The 20,481-nt window shown below is 51.6% G+C and overlaps 2 protein-coding genes across 5 annotated transcripts in view; both read right to left on the bottom strand.

The window, feature by feature from the left end:
- Window positions 1-1,693: 1,693 nt before the first annotated feature.
- On the bottom strand, window positions 1,694-11,116 carry Spata32 (spermatogenesis associated 32). Of its 2 annotated transcripts, XM_060386594.1 has the most exons (5): window positions 9,826-11,116; window positions 4,565-4,619; window positions 3,461-3,509; window positions 2,330-3,183; window positions 1,694-1,816 (listed from the first exon to the last, which is right to left on the bottom strand). In XM_060386594.1, the coding sequence occupies exons 1-5, from the start codon at window positions 9,836-9,838 to the stop codon at window positions 1,729-1,731; spliced, it is 1,059 nt and encodes a 352-aa protein (XP_060242577.1). In that variant the 5' UTR covers window positions 9,839-11,116; the 3' UTR covers window positions 1,694-1,728. The 2 variants fall into 2 exon arrangements, with proteins under 2 accessions (XP_060242577.1, XP_060242578.1); XM_060386595.1 differs by lacking the exon at window positions 4,565-4,619 and having other exon boundaries at window positions 9,826-11,110.
- A 58-nt stretch (window positions 11,117-11,174) lies between these two features.
- The window catches only part of Map3k14 (mitogen-activated protein kinase kinase kinase 14), a 47,856-nt gene continuing 38,549 nt past the window's right edge, over window positions 11,175-20,481 (bottom strand). For all 3 annotated transcript variants that reach the window (XM_021631935.2, XM_021631936.2, XM_060386593.1), the window contains exons 10-16: window positions 18,490-18,653; window positions 17,945-18,095; window positions 16,132-16,464; window positions 15,789-15,895; window positions 15,300-15,444; window positions 12,868-12,968; window positions 11,175-12,543 (exon numbers count right to left, since the gene is read on the bottom strand). In XM_021631935.2, coding sequence (XP_021487610.1) covers window positions 12,379-12,543; window positions 12,868-12,968; window positions 15,300-15,444; window positions 15,789-15,895; window positions 16,132-16,464; window positions 17,945-18,095; window positions 18,490-18,653 — 1,166 coding nt within the window. In that variant the 3' untranslated portion in view covers window positions 11,175-12,378. The remainder of the gene's footprint in view (window positions 12,544-12,867; window positions 12,969-15,299; window positions 15,445-15,788; window positions 15,896-16,131; window positions 16,465-17,944; window positions 18,096-18,489; window positions 18,654-20,481) is intronic.

The following is a 20,481-nucleotide window of genomic DNA, read 5'->3' as shown; positions in this document are numbered from 1 at the left end:
GCTGTGTCCAGTATCAAAAAGAAAAAAGAAGCCAAAGCCAGGTTCGAGGTGGCACATGCCTGTAATCCCAGTAGAGGCAGGAGATCTCTGTGAATTCAAAGCCAGCCTGGTCTACTGAGGGGGTCCAGGGCACTCAAAGCTACACAAAGAAACCCTGTCTCCAGAATACAAAGAGAAAAAGAAAAAAAGAAGCCATGCCATGACGCATGCCTTTAATCCTGGCACTCATTAGGCAAAGGCAAGAGGTAGTCAGGAGACCCTGTCTCAACCGATGACAACAGCAGAAGCTGATGGGGCAGTGTAAGCCTCCACCTGTAATCCCAGCACTCAGGAGGCTGAGGCAAGAGCATCACTGAGTCTGAGGCAGTCTAGCCAGGGCAACATAAAGAAAATCCTACAAAAACAAAAACAAAGAATGCCAGTGTCTGTAACACCAGCGCTTGGGAGGCCAGGGTAGAGAGGTGGCCACAAGCCTGGAAGCTAGCATGGGCTCAGAGCAAGATGTCCCCACCCCCACCTCTCCATGTCACACACACAGTTGGCTGTGGACCAGGCGGGCCCCTCCTCTTTCTTTAGACACAAATTCCCTCCTTCACAGCCTCCTGGCCTTTGCCAAAAGCAGAGCACTCATTTCTCTCTTCTGGGCCTCTGAAGCCTGACCCCAGACAAAGTGGAGGTGTGCCTCTGGGTGACTGTTTTACCCCTGTCATTGGTCCTGAGGTGTGTGTGTGCCCTGCACTTGTGGACTGTGTTTCCTGTCTATGGGCATGGTGTTATGCCAGTGCCAGGCTGGTGTGGGTACAAGGCAGGGTCTCCCTACCTTTGGAGTTACTTCTTGCTGGAGGCTGTGGCCTCCTGAAAGATCAGTCTATCCACCTCAGCTTTTCTTTCCTTCAAGCCTTCAAACAACATTCTTCCCAGGTCTCCCCACTGGCTATAGGAAGGCTTCCCTTTGGGTTTACCTTCTCATCTGCTCAGCCCCACCTCCAGGGAAGCCACATCCTCACAGGATGCCTGTATGTCCCTTTAAGCCTAAGAAACTGAAGATTGGGATGGGGCTTTCACTCATATGGAGTGTTTCAATGTGGCCTAGTGGTCTGGTAGGTGGGAGTAAAGTGGAACCACTCAGAGGGCTGGGAATGATGCTGGAACTTCTGGGGCACAGAAGCTAAAAAAAAAAAATGGAGGTGTCACCCCTAAAAAATTGCTTCCAGGGGGCTCAGAGGTTAAGAGCACTGGTTGCTCTCCCTGAGGTCCTGAGTTCAATTTCCAGCAACCACATGGTAGCTCACAACCATCTATAATGAGATCTGGTGCCCTCTTCTGGCGTGCAGGTGTACATGCAGACAAAGCATTGTATTAATAATAATAATAATAATAATAATAATAATAGTAATAATAAAATCTTAAAAAAATTTGAGAGCAGCCAGGTGTGCTCAGTGGCTAGGAGGCAGTGGTCCCCCCAGGCCTGAGCCAGAGCCCAAGCAGGGTGGTGCGTACTTGTAACGTCAGCACTCAGAAGCCTGAGGTAGGCAGACCAAGGGTTTGAGGCCAGTCTGGGCTAAATGAGACACTATCTCAAAAACCCAAGGGCTGAAGATAGCTCAGTTGTAAAACACTAGCCTAAATATGCCCAGGGCCCTGGCCTTGATCTCAGCACCTAAAACAAAACAAAACAAAACAAAAACTCTACACCGGGGCCAGCACTGGAGGCTTTAATGTTTTTGTCTAGTTATTTCTCTGAGGGTGGGGGGATGACAGCTTAAAATGGATTTTCAGCAATAATGGATTCCCTTTCTTGGTTCTTGGCATCGAGCTGCAACACAAAAGAGACAGTGTCACTAGGGCGTTAGGGTACAGGGACTCTCCCACTGCACCTGCGGGGGCAGCTGGCATTCTGTTCTGTGTCTACATATCACCAGAGGCCAAGGGCTCGCTCATGCTCACGCTCCTTCACGGAGGTGTCTTGTGCCCTAGGAATGTGACCGCCACTCTCTCAGGGGGCAGACGGCGGTGAAGCATGTCTGCCCCCCGAGGCCCTGCCCCTTTTGAACCCAGGTTTCCGTCCTCGCCCTGGGGAGCTCACCCTCCATGATCCCCAGACCTCCTCCGGCCCTGGCTTTGCTGGTGTAGCTCAGGACACCGGAATCTTGTTTGTAGCAGCCTTTGTGAGGTCACTGAGGTTGGGCCCTCAACTAAGCTTGCCTGGGTCCCCTGCCCAGCCCCTCCCCCATCCATGCCACTGTTTGACACCCCACCTGGCTATGTGAGTCCACCCCACATGCTAGTGCAGGCCCCTGTGCAAGGGCAGCAGGGGAACATCACTTACTCTTCTTTGGCTCCCTGAAACGGAGGGGATGTGCTTGATGCCTGGACAAACTTCACTTCCCCTTGGATGGTAGCCTTCTTGAGCCCATTCTTGCTAATATCTAGGTAAGAGACATTCCTGGTCTCCTGAGTCCAAGAGTTGTGACTTGTGTCTTTGGGTGATTTATTTGGTTTCTCCGAGGATATCTGGCTGATCTGGGTAGCCTGGGCAAACTCGATGGCCTGGACAGGCTGGCAAAGCTCTAGAGAGGTATTCTGAGACTTCTCAGAGGTAACTTTGATCATATTCTCTAGGTTGGGTGTCTCCACGTTGCTGGAGGAGGCCACAGCCAGGGAAGACGCAAAATTGATCAGATCTGCCAGGCCCATGGCTGTGGGCAGGCTGGTATAAGACATGTGGGGGCTTGCTGGCCGGGGGGCGCTGTCTGTGAGGGCCTGGGATATGGTCACAGACTTCTTTTCCCGGGAGCTTTTGTGTTTTTCTAAGGCGCGCTGTAGGCTGTGCTCTGAGGCCTGGATGAGCTTGTTTGACCAGAAAAGGTGCTTGGAGGTCTGCACACGGATGGAACGAAACTCGTCCGACACCTGCCCTTCCTCCCTTTTGCTTGAGTTTGTACTAAGGGTCCAGGTCCTGTTTGTGGGTGACCACTCTTTCCGATCTTTCTCATAGGACTTGAGGGGTTCGAGCCTGTAGTTCTGCTGCTCTGGGCTTTCAGTGACGCAGTCCCCTTTGGCCTTAGACGTAGGTGCAGAGGATACCGCTGGCTCCATCTCCTCCAGCTGTGGTACCGGGCCTAGGTCTGGGTCTGGGTGCGCTTTGGGTAGGGGGTCCTGCTTTGGCAATTCTGCTTCCAGCTAAAAGGTTTCAGGTGAAAGTGAGACAACACGAGCTGGACACCCCTCCCTCCCCCAGGCCTCCCCCGACCCTAGGCCTCTGTCCTGCTCCTGTGTGGCACCCTACCCATTCCTTGTCTCCTCACGCTTCTTCTTGGAGACCTGGCCGGGACAGGCAAGGCCATGCAGGCAGGCGTTGAAGGTGCGTATGTGCTCTGGTACTACAGTCCCAGAATGGCCAAACAGAAAGACCCTGCCCTCTTGCCTGCTACCTCTGCAGGAGGTGTGACGCTCTCACCTCTGGTTCTTCCTCCTCTGCTTTTCCATGGGTGTGGTAGTAGTCATTCCTGAGGCAGAAGGAATCCAAATGGGTGACAGATTCATGGGAAGGATTGTCGGGAAGGATCTCTAGGGCCCTCGAAGCTTTGGCCTTGTACGGGGGACTGGCAAGAAGATCTGTAGTCCCCCGTGCCTGTTCTATTAGGAACTCTGGAGTGTGTATTTGTGTGTGTGTGCGCGCACGCACACACACACACACACACACACACACACACACACCAGAGGTTGACCTTAGGTGTCTGCCTTAGTTATTTTCCACCTCACGTTTTAAAGACAGGATCTGTCTCTGAGTGTGGAGTTCACCGATCTGCTAGAGTGCCTGGCCAGTGAGCCCCGGGGGTCTTCCTGCTTCCATCTCCCAGCTCTAGGGTTACAGTGTTAGCACAGTCAGGGTTTCACGTGGGTGCTGGACATCTGATCTCAGGCTCTCGAGCTGTGCCCTAGGAACTGTGCTCCTGAGCTGGTGGCATTCTTAAGATTCCCCGAGTTTCCGGAGGGCTTGTCAACCCGATCTTCAACTCCATTTGGTTGGAGGAGGGACCTGGGAATCTTCATTCTTATTAAGGGCATCATGCCCAGAAAATGGCTCCCTGCCCCGGGAAGGTCCAGATTAAGCCCATTGCTCATCTACCCACTGCCAGATACGAGACACCACGGGAGAAATGCAGGGCCCCTTCACTCCTCATCCCCTACTCTAGTTGCTCCTGTCCCCTCTTCAGGCTCCCGTCATTCCCCACCTCAGACAGCTCTATCTGCCCCCAGCAAGGCCTCCTTGCCTCCATGTGCTCTCCCGTGGCCCTCCGCTAGGGTTGGCCGCTGAAGGCAGGCGGGGGGGGGGCATGTGTGTGTTCGGGGGTGGGTGTATGTGTGTGGGGTGTAGGCATCCCCAGCCGTTTGTCTGGACACTGGCCCTGAGGAGATTTCTGAAAAGGAGCTAAAGAGGAGGAGATCCCAGTTGGGTGGTAGTGCACGGTGTTTGAGGGAGGGGCTGAGAGCCTAGGGCTTTTCGGGGTGGGGGAGGGGGGAGGGGAGAGGCCCTGTGCTGGCGGGAGCCAGTCCTCACGTTCTTTCCACAATGTCCACTGAACTCTTGCCACAGCAGGGGAATGCACTGACATCTGGCGGGGAGAAAAAAAGGAAAGGACAGGGAGCGTTGGGGTGGGAGTAGTCCCTGGGCTGCTGCCACTTTCTTCTGCCCCTCTTCCCCTCCCCTCCAGCCCACCCTCCATCGTCCCTCCCCTTACCCCTCCCCTCTTCATCCCCTTGCCAGGGCCACCAGTCCTGTCTACTACCCTTTGCTTGCCATCTTGGCCTCATTCCCATCTCTTGGACCTATTGCCTCTTCCACAAGCGTGAATGCCCCCAGGACTGCGGACCTCATTGGCAGCACATGCAGTGCTAGAGGCTTTCCACAGCTGGTGGTTGCTAAGTCAAGGACTTGAATTCAGGCTTCAGAATTCCCTTCACCTTCAGCGCTGCCATCCTCCACAGGACCCATCCCACCCCTGAACAACTTCCCCACTCCAACTTCTTCACCCCTGCTGCTTCCTGAGCCCTTTCTGGTCGCCTGCCACGGACCCAGGCCAAGGCCTGTGCTCAGGGCCTCACTTCTGCGTGGTGACCTTGAATCACTCCTTGAAGTCCTAGGAGGTGGAGTTTCTGGGGACATCCTGGAGCAAGGAGAATGCCAGGAGGCTTTCTGTCCTCTCCTACAGAAACTGCCCTTTACCCACTAGAGGTGGGGCACCAGGTTGTCTCAGTCTCTGCTCCCCAGGGAGCGACAAGCATTGATGGTGAGGGATCTTGGCTTTCATGCAGTGTGCAAAGTGGGTTCCCATGAGCCCAGGGCAGAGCAGGAAGTGTTCCTCGATTCTCGGCTGAGAATTGCTCCCCGGATTGTATCAAGCATGAGAGCGTACTGTGGCTTCTCCCTGGGGATGGTAGGGGTGATCCCTGTATGCCTGGTCCTAGGCTAAGGGTTCAGGCACATTTCTACTTTAGCCTGGACTGAGGATCTTAGGTTAGCTGTGCAGTGAGGCTCCGAGAGACATTCCACCGACAGGAAGGCCTGCTCTGCTTCCTAGACCCACAGGCCGTCCCGGCTTTCTTCATCCATCTTCCTTCTCCAGCTTCAGCTCCATTCAATCTGCGCCGGAACCCCCCCCCGCTCCCCGCCCACCCGCTGCCCCCTCTACCTAACCATAGAGCCTTCCTTGGTCACTTGGCAGTTTTCCTGGACATCATCACAACTTCAACCCTTCCCTAAGCTGCAACTGGGTACGGATAGAGTGTGAGTTACGATTTGGTAAGCACAGTGGGGGCTGGAAGGTGACGTCCGACGTTTTTGACTCAGCCTGGGACTTGTGGCTTGACTTGGTGGAAAGTCCAGCAGCCGTCTGTGACGCGTGAGGTGTTTTCAGCGTCCAGTTGCTGTTAAGAGTCTGGTAATGGTAATGGATACCATTTCACCTCCTGCAGCTGTGCTGAAAAACCCATCAGTTGTGACAGCCTTTGCTCGGAGAACCCACTGGATTCACACATAGAAAAGAACGAGTGCGGATCAAGACGAGTTTGCTTCTTCCTTCCATGCCCAGCGTCTTTTGTTTCTTCCCTTTTTTGCCCTGGGAATAATCACCATACTTGTGGATCAAGGGTGGACAGCCTTGCTTCATTACACACACCCACCCACCCCCGTGTTCTTGGAAAATTCACATTCCATCTTTATGATGCTGGAGGTAGTTTATCAGGTTGAAGTTTCCTTTTCTACTTTGCTCAGTTGATTTTTAAAAAATATTATTATTATTCTCATCATTTTAGGACAGGGTCTCACTATTGTAGACCAGGCTGGCCTCAAATTCAGTACAATTTTCTTCCCTTTGCCTGCTGAATGTTGGGATTAAAGGCATTCATCACTATACTTAGCTTCCAATTATTATCGTCGTCATCATCATATTTTTGTATTTTTATATTTAAAGTGTATTTTAAAAGATGTATTTATTATTTATATCACATTCTGCCTGAATGTGTTGCCTGCCTGCGCACCAGATCTCATTATAGATAGTTGTGAGCCACCATGTGGTTGCTGGGAATTGAACCCAGGACCTTTGGAAGAAAAGCCAATGTTCTTAACCTCTGAGCCATCTCTCCAGTCCCTTAAAAGTGTATGGGCAGCATATAGTCTCACCTTTTCAATCTCCCCATCCTGGAGATTGAAGCTAGAGCCTTGCATGTCAGGCAAGCACTCCATCAACCCAGCTCTGTCCCTTGCCCAAGCACCATTTTTCTGTATACTCATATAATCTCTGCTGTTTGGAAGTGACTGGGGTTGGGGGCAGGGAGTGCTGGAGACAGAGCCAGAGCAAGGCTCTTCCCCATGCTAAGCACTTGTTTTAGAAGGGAGCTACGTGACATCTGCCTTTGGTGTTTAAATGGATTGTTCTGTCATTTGCTTACATGTGTCATTTCGATTTTTTTCAAGCCCCCTTTAGGTTATGTATTTGTATGTGTCCGCTAGATTTTCACAGCTGGCTTGCTATTTTCAGTTTCTTTAAGGCAGTGGTTCTCAACCTGTGGATCATGACCCCTTTTGGGGGTCGAATGACCTTTTCACAGGGGTCACCAAAGACCATTGGAAAACACAGGGATTTATATTACACTCACAACAGTAGCAAAATTACAGTTATGAAGTAACGAAAATAATTTTATGGTTGGGGTCACTGCAACATGAGGAGCTGTATTAAAGGGTTGCAGCATTAGGAAGGTTGAGAACCACTGCTTTGAGGCTTTGACCATGCAACTTTAACTTATCATTGTTTAGCTTCAAATGTAATAGGATAACATACCAATCTGCTGATAGTGAGGGAACCCTTAACAGTATGTTGTCATTTCCTCCTTATGACCAGTTATTCAAAATGGAGCTTAGATATAAGACAGGGCTGAGATATTGCTCACTGGTACAGAATCTGCCAAACATTTGGAAGTCTCCCCTGTTTAATCCACAGAGAATGAGAGAGAGAGAGAGAGAGAGAGAGAGAGAGAGAGAGGGGGATATATGAATATTAATTCGTAATGACTAACTAAGCAAGGAGAACAGCACACCGGAGAGCTCTTTTTGCTTCCAGAATGTGGAAGGCACAAGACTGGAGGAATAGTTATCTGATGGAATGGAGGCAGACGCCACGGAGAAAGATCAAAGGCCGCACATGATGCCGAGCCCATCTGTCCAGGCGAGTTCCGTGGGCAGCTCAGCATTGCAAGGTATAAAGGGAGGGCTCAGGGGTTGAGGGTGCTCTTCCCATCCTGGGTAAGGCATCCGAAGAGGCCGACGTTCCCATGGTGCCCCTGGCTCCTATCTTACCACCCTTCAGTGACACTGGCTAGGCAGCGAGACCTAGAGTTGAAGGGATCCCAACGAGCTTCTGAAATGATTTCAGGGGCATCTGAGGGCCACCCGAGATTTGACAAAACTGTCAATATGCAGATGAGAATCGATTCCGGTACACCAAGGGTAACTTGAGAAACAGAAGAATACTACCTAAAAGAGAAGCCAGTCATTTTCAGTGATTCAAGGGCGATACTAAAAATGTATCCTATCGAAAAACCCAAGATGCTATGAAAAAGAGTTATAGAAGGAAGCTTTTGGGCAAATAGCACTGGAAAACAAGAAAGATTGGACCCCGAATACCAAGCCATAGTGAGAGAAGACTCCATAAGGAATCCTCTCTTCTTTCACACACGTGCACGGGTGTGCATGGGGCTAGAGGTCAGCCTTGCGTGTCCTTGCTCAGGGGTCTCCCGCTTGTCTTTTGAGGCAGGGTCTCTCACTGTCTCATCAGGCCAGCTGGGGGTCTCAGGGACCCTCCTGCCTGCCTTCTTGGCATTGAGAGTTTAAGGCCCTACTGCCGTGCCTGTCTTTTTACATGGGTTCTGGGGGCTGAGCTCTTGTTTCTCCTGCTTGCAATGTCCTAACAGCTCTCTCCTCCACCCAGGACATCTACAGAATCTAGAAGGGGAAGTCTAGAAAGAACAAAAGCGGGAGAAGAAACAAGTAAGAATTTCCCTTAGATGGACGGGTGTCACCGGCTCGGAGAGGCTCACCGAATGCTGGCAGATCCCGCTGCTGCGGTCATTGATTCACAAACTCGTTTTATTCTCACTTTTATGCACCCGTCTGCATATGCATGTTTGCACGTGTATGGGTGTCTGTATATGGAGAAGCTGGAGGCTGATGGGAGGAATCCCGGTAACTTATTACGAGGAAGAAATAGTTTGCAAACCCAGTAACTTACAAGAGCAAGAAACTCGTTCTGGCAGCAGTCACTAATGATGGTTGTCTTTAAAATTCCGATTCCTTTTTAACCTAGAACTTTTTTTTTCCTTTTAGTTTTTCCAGACAGGGTTTCTCTGTGTAGCCTTGGCTGTTCTGGAACTCGAGCTGTATAGACCAGGCTGGCCTTGAACCTCAGAGAGATCCGCCTGCTTCCGGAGTGCTCCAGATTAAAGGCATGCACTATTAACTGCTTGGCACTTTTTTCTTTTTTCTTTTTTTTTTTAAAGAAAAGTTAAATTGATAGGTCTGTGGCTGCTCTGAGACATCCTGGTGGGGAGCATTGATTTTTTTTTTTTTTTTTTCATCAGCAAATAAACTCTTCAGTACCCTTGAGTTAGGGGTATTTTTTTTTGCTCTGATAAAGCTGAGAGGGAAATGCTCTCAGTCACTGTATTCAGGGGCTGAGGAGAGAGGGGGACAAGACTCATCCCTGCACCATGACCGCACGTTTTTCCTGGAAGGGACCTTAAATCTCACTATCTTTAAAACCACGCACTGCGCCCTCTTGGCTTCCCACTGTGATGACACCAGGCCTGAACAATCAAGCGAGGCCTTCTAGACCTCACTGCTCTTCCGGAAGCCCCCGACTCACACACCTGAGCACGTGGTCTCCCGCTGACACCACCCTAGACCCTCTGCGGGACGCTTTGGGCCTCTGATCTTCAGAATAACTCACAAGGTGGACTGGGCGACCGCCTTCGCCTTCGCCTTCGCCAAGACATTAAATTCCTAACCTCGCTCTGCCAGGCGTGCGCTCGCGCAGCCTCGAGGGGAGGCCCGTTGCGCTCAGTTCATTAAGACCCCGGACCGATCCAGGCCCAGTTTTTGCCGAGCGCGGGCCTGCAGCAGTAACCAAACGCACCCCGAGGGGGTTCACTGGGGTCAGCGTTCCTTTCCACTCGCCAGGCCAACTCTGGGTCACCGTTCTTTTTCCCTTTCTCGGCCTCCACCTCGCCACCTCTGGCTCCGCCCACCGCTCGCCCGCCGGCTCCTACCTGTCACCCCCATGCTGACGGAGGCTCTGTCCCGGAGGCGGGGAGCGGGCTGGTGGCTGCTGCCCCTCCGCCTCCAGTGCGCTCTTTGGCTAGCCGGGTGGAGGCACGCTGCAGGTGATGGGGGCGCTGGCGCCTGTGATGCTGCGGCTTCTGTGACGTTCCGGCCAGGGATCTGGCAGACAGGAAACTTGAAGGTTCACGCTAAGGATGTGGGTGGGAGCAGCCGAGGCTTGGAGGTCCAGCAGCCAGAGTCCCCCGGATCAAGACCGGGGTGTGTTGGGGGGGGGAGCTGGCTACTCCGAAGCAGGCCAGGTATATGGACAGCAGCCCTCGGTAAGGACAGGCCCTGGCCACAAAGCCGCTGCATCGTGTGTGTGTGTGTGCGCGCCCGCGTCCAATATTCCTTCAAGGATGGTTGAATCGTAATCCAAGCTGTACAAATGTCAGCACGCACAGGCGTGCATAGCTTCCCAGGGTGACCTTACAATTGTTTACAATTACATTTATTATCTGTGTGTGGACATTTGCCTATCATGCCCAGTGTGTGGACGTCACAGGGAAGTGGTCATCGCCTTCCACCGTGTGACTCCTGGGAGGGAATTAAGGTGGTCAGGTCTAGTGTTAGGCCCCTCTACCCAGAATTATTTCAGCTGGCTTCATCCCCCACCCCTTCCCCCTCAGCTGGACATGGTAAATAAACCCTGGACATGGTAAATAAATTCCAGCAATGGGGAGGCAAAACAGGAGGATTTCTGTGAGTTTGAGGCCAGCCTTGTCCACATACTGAGTTTCACGACAGTCAGAGCTACATAGTTGAGACCCTGTCTCAAGGCCCCACCCCCCAATTATTTTTTTCTTTTGAGATGAAGTCCCATGTAGCCAAGGCTGGCCTCACATTCTTCATGTAGCTCAAGGCTGGATTACAAGTGTGCAGCAGTATTCAGCTCTTTTTAGGGCCTGGAGCCGTATCAGACAGTGCACCTCTGTCCTCTGTTCCATGATCAAGGAAGTCATGCTGGGGAAGTCATCACCAACTCATGCCGGTGTTCAAACTGGCACCAGGTAGGTCCTCTGGCTGCCAGGCCTCAGGACAGGCGAGGGTGGATGGCAGCTCTGCGTCATGCAAGCTGCTCCTGTTCTGATGCTGCTGGGCTCCTTTGCGTCTTGGCCTCCTCCTCTCAGCCCAAGACTTTGGCTAGGGATGCCCCAGCTGCTATAGGAGATGGGCAGCCTGCAGAGTGGAAGGTCTGAGTCCTTGAGGCCTTGCCCCCAACAATGGGGAGACTTGAAGGACCCCCCCAACAGTGGAGTACAGCAAGCAGTCAGGTAAAAGAGGAGACACCACAGCCTGCACACACCCGGCATCGTTCCAAACTTTATTGCTTGCAGTGCTCAGCACACCCCAAATGCAGCACCGTGGCCGCAGTTCTTCACAAGGGCCAGGAGCAGCCTAACCCCTTGCCAATAGCTGGGCAGAAGCTATCCTGGCTGGCTGGGGTGGGGGTGGGGGGTGAGTTTCTCCAGAGGAGGGGCTCTCTGTGCCCCTCCCCACAATGATTCACAGTTAACTTAATGCTATATGAGTCCTAAGCAGCTGTTCCCAAGTCCCACCGGGAGAAGCTCTGGCTAGGACAGTGCGGGTAGGGGTGCTCATCTTAACTCCGAAAGAAGCTTGGGGTGGGTCAAGATGGGTCAAGACAGTCCCTTCCCCATCCCCTGGCCTGCTTGTGTCCCCGAAGAGCCAGTGCTCTGCTGGAAGGGAGCCAGGAAAGTGCTTTTGAGGTCGTCAGAGTGCAAAGTGCTGCTGGCAGTATCTTGCCACCACGAAGCTGGCAAGCTGGATTTTGACCGATTGCCCTGGAGGGTAAGTGGCTTTCTTTACCATCTGTGGCTTTCTTTAGCATCTATCGTTCACGGACCGTTCCCATCAGGTGGGTCTCGGGTCATCCTTCATTTTCACAGATGAGGGATTAGAGTGCCAGCTAGCCGGAGGGTAGGCCTCAGTGAGGCCTCACTCTCTGAGGAGGAGCCGTATCCAGCAGCCACAAACTTGAGGTCTGAGAATCACTTCTCAGCTCAACTCGGGAATAACCTGCAAGTGTGGTGCATTCCACCAAGGAGCTAGTGTCCTTCCTGCTCTCTCCATCTCACACTAGTCAATGGCCAGGGAGGCTAGACAACGGGGGGAGGGGGGCCTGCTGCCTTGCCCTTGTCTGAACTGGGCGGGAACCCTTAGACACTCTCCTGCCTTCCTAGGGCTACCTGCTCTTTGTGACTAGAAGCTGCTCCCCAACTGCTGGCAAGTGCTGACTGATCCTGTGGCTCTGGCTCCCTTGCTTGGAGCATCACCACCAGCGCTGGTGCTTTTCCCGGGGGATGAGACCCCTGTCTTCCTCCCGCCAGGGGCCAGCAGCACTCGTGAGGCAAGCCCTGGGCTTGGTGCTGAACCAGGGACTCCCTGAGCGGACTCAGCTGGCATCAGGGCAGCTCCGCATACTGAGATTCAAAGGCAGCCTGCTGTGGCCAGAGAGGAGGTGGTGACGGTGGACGGGGCTAGGGCCGGTTCTCCAGCTGGCCATGCTTGACCCTCCAGCTCCAGGCAAAGCTGCCATCGGGGGCCAGGGTGCACTGCAGGTCGATGCCCGAGTCTGGCACCTCCATGTCATAGCGAACAGGCAGTCCGTCTTTGGTCACCAAGCTGAAGGCGGGGGCTGGGATCTGTGAGTACAGCAAACCAGTGGTGGCATGGGGTAAGAACCCAGCTAGGGTGTCAAGCTGATGGTCCCCAAACATGCTAGGAGACATCTTCTGTCAAACAGGCAGCAGGCAGGGAGCACTGCCTGTCCATTCTAGAGGACCTGGCGAGTCCTTCCTAGCCCAAGTGTGGGTCCAGAGATCCTCAGCACCCGCTCCCTGTCCTGCCCCGAGAGCTGGAGGATGGCTAAGTCTTGGGCCACTCTTCCCCAGGATGCCAGTTCTACTACTAATTTAAAAGTCTTCCTACTGAAGAACTCTGTCCCTAAGGGCCACCTGCTTCCTTACCTGGCCGCTGATGCCAGTTGCAATGTCTCCCACCTTGACCCGATGGAATTCCCGGATGTGCAAGTGCTCGCCATTGAGAGACTGTATTTGGACCCTGACACCTACAAGGCAAAGGCTGACAATGAGGGCGGGGCGGTGGCTGGTTACCCAGAAAGCAGGGACCTGGCAAGGGTGACCTCTGTGATGTCACTCTGCCCTCACAGAGGGGAGTAAAGCAGCAGAGAGGAAATTTAGGTTAAGGAACCCTCGTATGACACAGCTCCCTCTGGCCAGCCACACCTGGAACTTGGCCTGGATGGTGCTAATTTGGCTCCCAGGGCAAAGTAATATTCCACTCTGGATGTATAGCAAAAAATGCACTGAAGACAAAAGACCCCCCGCCACACACACACACACACACACACACACACACACACACACACACACTGAGTTAACTGGTTTATCACCTGTCTGTCCTGTCTTACATTTTACTCTTCATAATCCCTCATCTGCCTTGGTTCCCTCCTCTCCCCTTTTTGAGACAGGGTTTCTCTGTGTAGCCTTGGCTGTCCTAGACTAGCTTTGTAGACCAGGCTGGCCCTGAACTCACAGAGATCCACCTGCTACTCCCTACCGGAGTACAGGTGTCCACAACCACACCTGGCTTTTTTTTATTTTTTTTTTGAGACAGGGTTTCTTTGTGTAACCCTGGCTGTTCTGAGATCTTCCTGCTTCTGCCTCCCAAGAGATGGCATTAAAGGCATGTGCCACGCACTACTGCCTGACTATATCCTCCTCCTCCTCCTCCTCCTTTTTTTTTTTTTTTTTTCAGTCAACTGAGGCAAGTGTGATAACATGTAGCCATCTTAAAGTCTAACTTTATAGACTAACTTCCTCTTTTGGTACAGCACTGTCAGGGCTCAGTGGTGGACCACTGGGCCAGCATGTACAGAGGCTGTGGGTTCAATCCTTAGCACCACAACAAAAAGAGACGATGCATTAATATTAATTTTCCTTAATTGAACCCCTCTGTAAAGCTCTCGATTTTATGAGGGGTAGCAAGTGCTTCTGTCATTTCAAAGTTTATTTTGGAGTTCGGTTAATGCCCGGACTACTCCACGTTTTTGTGTTAAAATGTGTAAACGGTATGATGAATTGTGTGTAATTTTAGTTTCCCAGAATCCACTTTAAAACATCTAAGAAGAGGGATACAGGTATATCATCTATTCATAGAGACAAAAGACTTCCTTTCATTTTTGTTTGTTTGTTTGAGGGTTTCTCTGTGTAGCCCTGGCTGGCCTGGAACTCACTCTGTAGACCAGGCTGTCCTCGGACTTCAAGATCCGTCCTCTGCCTCTCCACTGTTGGGATTAAAGGCATGTGCCACCCCTGCCTGGAATAAAAGAGTTCCAGCCCCCGCTTCTTCTCTGGCAGAGTGTCAAGGATGTCAGCCAGCCACCCTACCACTAAGAACCCTCTAAGCCCTGTGAGTCCCTCATGACAATATTAGGTCCAATCAAATATTTTTAAAATAACAAGCCAATTCCAGAAAATTCAAGATCTAACAGAGACTACTGTTTTTTTAAGTGAGAGAGAAAACTCTAAAGATGTAACAGGCAAGTTAGGCTCCCCATCTTGACTCAGTAAACATTTTACTTAAATAATGCCACCCCAACCCTATACGATGTCATTTCTGATGCATTTTGAGCACTTGTTCCTTTGAGTCATAACATCCCAATTTTAGTCCAGACAGGAAGCAAGCTCATCAGGCTTCCACTCTCTTCAACATTCTTAAATTAGACTGCAGGCAACTTAAGAGTGTCTCTGAGCTCAAGTGGCCACTGGCAAGGCCTTGGGGCCTGACAGTGAGTCACACTGGGCTGAGGGGGGCTGGTACCTAGTAAAATCATAACATAACTACAGCTGAGCTTAAAAACAGGCATTTAGATGCCTCCTCATCTTCCCACTTCAGATCCCAGGGGATGCCAAAAACCTTGTTGCTGAATTTTTTTTTAGATTTATTATGTACAGTGTTCTGCCTGCATGTACACCTGCATGCCAGAAGAGGGCACCAGATCTCATTATAGAAGGTTGTGAGCCACCATGTGGTTGTTGGGAATTGAACTCTGGACCTCTGGAAGAGCAGCCAGTGCTCTTAACTATTAACTTCTGAGCCATCTCTCCAGCCCCCGTTGCTGATTTCGAGTGGCCATTTTCCTCCCCACATTGCTTGCCTTCTGTGACTCTACCGGTAGCCAATGGTTCAGCACTCTTCACCTGGAAAGCCTTGTGGGTGGGTCAGGCTTTCACTCTAAACCCAACTTTTCAGGCAAGGCTGTGAGGTTCTGAGTGGCGGGCACGTTCCTCCCTCAGCCCTCTGTGATGGGGATTCTCTCCACTGCTCCCTGGTCCTGGGCAGGGGTGGGCTGGAGGAGGGACTAAGAAGATCTTACCGTTGAAGTAGCTTGGGGTATCCGTGGGCCGCCCCCGGGCCAGCACCATGCTGCAACTGGAGCTTCTGGCCTCTGCCTGGCTGCTCCACGAGTGCACGCCGGAACTCAGGGTGTCACGTGAGCTCTGAGAGGCCTTGGACGGGTTCTGAACACAAGAATAGGCACAGGCTCAGGCCTGTGCTCAGGAAACCCTCTGGGCTTGGTTCCCTTTGGGACAAAAGGACCTGGGCCTCTCCTAGGGTCAGGACCTGCCTGTCCTAGGCAAAACGGGGAAGGTGCTTTTCTATGGGGACCAAAGCTAACTCCCCCCTTCCTCCCCACTCTTTCTACTACCTACCTGGAGCTTTTCCTGACTCCTAGGAGTATTGAAGGCATACTGTCTCTGTCTGGGGAGAAAGGACTCCTCCAAGAAGGGAGGGGTGACCCCGTTGCCATTCCTCTATCTAAATGCTCACACAGGGCCCATGGCCAGGCAGTTCAGCAGCTCACCTTTTCACTGTCATCTGACAGTGAGAGGCTGTCAATGCTGAGGCATGAGAGAATCTGTTCCTGTTCCTCCAGAGAAAACGGCTGGGACAGGCTGTTGAGAAACAGTTCTGCAGGGGCAGGGGGAGAGAGGAGGACAGTGTGAAGGGCTAGAGGAGTTGCCAGGTTCCCAGGGTTCCTCCTGCACAGCCTGCAGGAGCTGGCCTACCAGAAACGGGTGGGAAGGTGAGGCTGGCAAAAACAACAAAACCTCAGTGTGTGAGTGTGAGTATGTGTGTGTGTGTGTGTGTGTGTGTGTGTGTGTGTGTGGTGGAGGGAGGAGTGTAGCCACAGCCAAGTGCCCTACCTATCTCCAGCTGTTGCAGCTCCAACTCTGGGAAGGTTACCCTCCGGTCTGGGAAGCTGGGGCCCTTGGCAGGGGCTGGGTCCAGGGAGGACAGAGGCAAGGGTTCCCAGGTGCCAGACTCCTCCTTGCTTAGGTTCAAGGCCATCACTCTGTTCTGTTCGGGTGGCTCTGGTGGTAGAGGAGGCTGAGGCTCAGGGGCCCCGGCTGTGTCGGCCTTGGCTGGCGGGTTCTCTCTCGGTGGGGTGTGTAGGGTCTGGTGGCAGGTGGCGTGGTCTGGGGGTGGAGGCCTTGGTTCTTTATATTCTCCTTTCCAAGGGCTTTTCAGACCTCCCACTGTAAGAGAGAAGGCACCTCAGGTGAGGGGACATGTGCAGGCATGCGGGCACCAGCCCGGGCAAGAATGGCCTGTCAATTAAGAAGACATTAAATGATGTGTGTATGTATGGGTTGATTATGTGAGTGCAGGGCCCACAAGGCCAGAAGACAGGGCATCAGATGCCCTGGAGCTGCACTTACAGGTGGTTCTGAGCCACTGGACGTGGGTGCTGGGAACCAAACCCAGGTCTTCTGGAAGAGCAGTATGTGCACTTAACTGCTCGGCCATCTTTTCAGTCCCACCTTTTACTCCCTTAGCTACTGCTGGTCTCCTTCCCACTTGAATTACATTCTATTATGCTCCATACTTGACTTTCTCTCTCTCCCTCTTCTCACAGGGCCTTGCTATATAATCCAGGCTGGCACTCTATCTCAGACTCCTCCTGTCTTTGTCTCTTAAGTGCTAAGATCACAGACTTGCAGCAGCTACACGCTTCAACCCATGTGTTAACTTTAACTGCCTTCTTGTAAAAGAAAAGTATATATAATATATAGTTATTATACACACAGACACACACACATATATATATTATATGTTATATATATATATATACACACACACACATGTATCTACAATTGGCTATGTAGACCAGGCTGGCCTTGAACTTCCAGAGACCTCTGCCTCTCAGGTGCTAATAGAAAGGTGTGTGCCACCACATTCAGTCCCTCTCTGTTTTACTTACTTTTTTTTAGACAGCGTCTCATTCTCTATCTCCTATCTTTGGCCCCAAAGTCCAACAATCCTCGCTGCCTCCACCTCCTCTGTGCTGGGATTCCAGGCATTAGTCATCACCCCAACTTAAAATGAGTGCTGCTTTCATTATTGATTTTTAACTTGTAATAGAGCGCTTACGCTCCTGGCCGTCTCTTAGGGGTTCTTCTTTTTCTTTTCCTTTAGCACTCACTGTCTACAGCTTTCAGATCGGTTCCTGGTACTCTGTGAACACTGAGTGGCTGTAAGTGCTGGGAGCCATCCCACTCTCAATCACCTGCTTTTCCACTCTCCCTTGAGGGATTCTTAAGCACTCTCAACTCTCTCTAGCCAACAGGGCACCAGGAGTGGAGGGCCTGGGTGTGCCTGAGTGCTACCAGGTACCCTGCAGCACGGTTGAAGCCTCGTCTATGCCCTCCCAGTGCCCAGGAGTCCTGCTGCCAGGCCCACCAGCACTTGGTGCTACCAACTTTCTGGTTCTTTACAGCTGAGTGGCTACTGGGCATGTGTGACTCTAATTTACACTGAGTCACCTTTTCATGTCATAGCCTCTCCTCCTCCGTGTCCCAAGCCTGGCATCTGCCTCAGCACACGGACTCGCACCTCAAACTTCCCAGCACTGAGGTAGATGGGAGACTGAGGCTGTTTCTCTCATTCTTGACCATCTCCTGTTCCGACTGTCCCTCTGCCTGGGGCTCTCTGTTGGCCAAGGCAGACAAGGCTTACCTTGCTGTAATGCCTGGCCCACCTTCCCTCGAAGCTCCACAGCAGATGCTCGGTGGACAGGCTCTTTCTGCAGCCCCTCCTTGATGGCCTGGGCTGTGAGGGGTGCGCAGGAAGGTGGAATTTCCCTCACAGGCGGAGGCTCACTGGCAATCTAGAGGCCAAAAGGCAACATGCGGGACCTGTCTCCTCTTTATTCCCTCCACACAGTTATTCTCTCACACGGGTATTCTCTTCACTCTCCACCATCCCCTCCCACACACTAGCTTAGGGATGTACCACAGGAAGGGAGAGGGCTGGGTAGCAGCCAGTGGAGAGAGTCTTCCTAGAAAATGGAAACATGGATCCAAGCAGCACAGGACAGAGCTTGGCAATGGGATGCCATGTTCCCAGGCTTAGTCTAAAGGAGGCAGGTGGAGGTAGCCCAGGGCACAGGCAGGAGAGACCTCCCATTATATCTGTCATAGAAGAACAACCCTCACAAGCCTGTGGCCTGGGCCCATGGCCCTGCTGGCCCCTCTCACAGCTGCTTTGGGGCCATCACTGACCTTGAGACAGAGCGGGCCTCGGAAGTACTGAGTCCAGGGGTGGCAGCCATTCAGCATATGCAGCATCATGCAACAGCTGCTCCAGATGTCCACCTTGGCATCGCAGGGCTTCCCCATCACCACTTCCGGGGCCATGTGGGTCTCTGTGCCAGGAATGTAATCCCCTGAGAGAGCAGGGCCAGAGAGAGACTCATTACCTGAGTTCAGTGCCCACTCTACTTGATTCCTGGCTTGCTCCAGGTGAAGTACTTTAAATGAAAAGCACTTCTATTGTGCGGATGTGTGCGTGTCCATGTGCGCCATGACATGCCTGTGGAGGTCATTTGGAGTTGGTTCTCTCCTTCCATCTTCCGTAGCTTCTGGGGACTAACTCAGATCATCAGATTTGTTGCAAGTGTCTCTACCTGCTAAGCCATCTGACTGAAGCACGGTTTTTGCTTTCCTTTGTTATTGTTGTTTGTTTGTTTTTGAGAGAGGGCATTTGTATGTAGTCCTGGCTGTTCTGGAACTTGCTATGTAGACCAGGCCTTGAACTCATAGAGATCTGTCTGCCTCTGCTTCCCATGTGCTGGGATCTAAGGTGTGCACCACTACAGCTGTGTTTTTGTTTGTTTGTTTTGTTTTTGAAACAGAGTCTCACTCTAGAAGCCAAACTAGTCTTGAACTCACAGCAATCCTTCTGCTTCAGCTTCCCAAGGCCTAGGAGTACAGGCATCAGCCACTATGTCTCCCTTGGGTGCATTTCTTTTTCATATAATTAATGGTTTAGGAATGTCACAGCAACACACACACATATACACAAAATAAGTAAAAAATATAAATAAACCCAAATCAAAATAAACATGCTAAAGAAACAAACACAACCCCAAACCCCTCTATCAGGAAACTCATAAGCACAAAGCATCTAATTATTAAACAGGTAAACGACAGCTAGCATATGTAATTAATTAAGTGAATGTCGACCTTCTTTCCTTCCAATTTTAGGGACTGCATCCCGGCCTTACGCATGTTAGGGGAGCACCTTACCACTGAGCCCATCCCCCTTCCACTCTTTATTTTGAGACAGGGTCTCACTAACTGTCAAAGCTGGCCTTGAACTTCCAATTCTCCTGCCTCAGTCTCCCAAGTGGTTGGGGTTACAGGCTCGGCTAACAATGTTTTATTATTATTACCTCCCCCCAACCCAGAGACAGTGTTTCTCTGTGTAGACCCTGGCTATCCTGGAACTTGCTCTGTAGACCAGGCTGGCCTCGAACTCCCAGAGATCCACTTGCCTCTGCCTCCTGAGTTATGGGATTAAGAGTATGCACATTCACGCCTGACCTGACAGCGTTTGAGCTTTACGTTTTTGCTCAGAATTCTTTAAAAAAAGAGTAGAAAGGATATGATTTTTGTGAAGGACCGTCAAAAGAGTGAGTAGTGCCTCTTTAGGATGCTGTGCCCTCAGCTCACCCACACCACACATCACATTGCCCGTTCTGGACACGGGCTGAGCGAGAGCGTCGTTATCCAAAACAGGATGGCTGAAGTGTTCTGCTTTTCATTTTTCTAATTCTAGGAATATTTCCAATCTACAGTGGGCAGGCAGCCTTAGAGATGGGACCCAAGCCTGTGTGTGAGGTTTATGTGACACAGGCGTGAGTCTGATGGGCACCCCAAAAGCTGCGGCTTCAGGGTAATTCTGGGTAGGGAGGGGATGCTTAGACTTCTGATAGATCAATTTCGCTTTCGTCAAACAGAACCATTTGTGGGCTGGAGAGAAGGTTCAGCAAGGAGCACTGGCTGCTCTTCCAGAGGACCCCGTTCAGTTCTGAGCACCACATCGGGTGCCTCACAACTGCCTGTAACTCCAGCTCCCGGGGACCCCACGCCCTCTTCTGGCCTCCAAAGACACCAGCATACCACACATTAAAAAAAAAAAAAACAACAGAACCTTTTTTTTTTAATGAATCTTTTTTTTTTTTAAAGATTTATTTATTTATATGAGTGTTC

Source organism: Meriones unguiculatus, chromosome 7 (assembly GCF_030254825.1).
Source record: "Meriones unguiculatus strain TT.TT164.6M chromosome 7, Bangor_MerUng_6.1, whole genome shotgun sequence".
Classification (NCBI taxonomy): Eukaryota; Metazoa; Chordata; class Mammalia; order Rodentia; family Muridae; genus Meriones; species Meriones unguiculatus.
The sequence above is the reverse complement of the archived record's forward strand: the minus strand, read 5'-3'. Positions and strand labels throughout refer to the sequence as shown.

Coding starts and splice junctions, on each gene's coding strand:
- Spata32 (XM_060386594.1), bottom strand. Junction 3,510..4,564: donor GTGGACATTGTGGAAAGAAC/GTGAGGACTGGC, acceptor CTTCTGCCTCAG/GAATGACTACTACCACACCC. Junction 1,817..2,329: donor TTTCAGGGAGCCAAAGAAGA/GTAAGTGATGTT, acceptor TTTGTGTTGCAG/CTCGATGCCAAGAACCAAGA.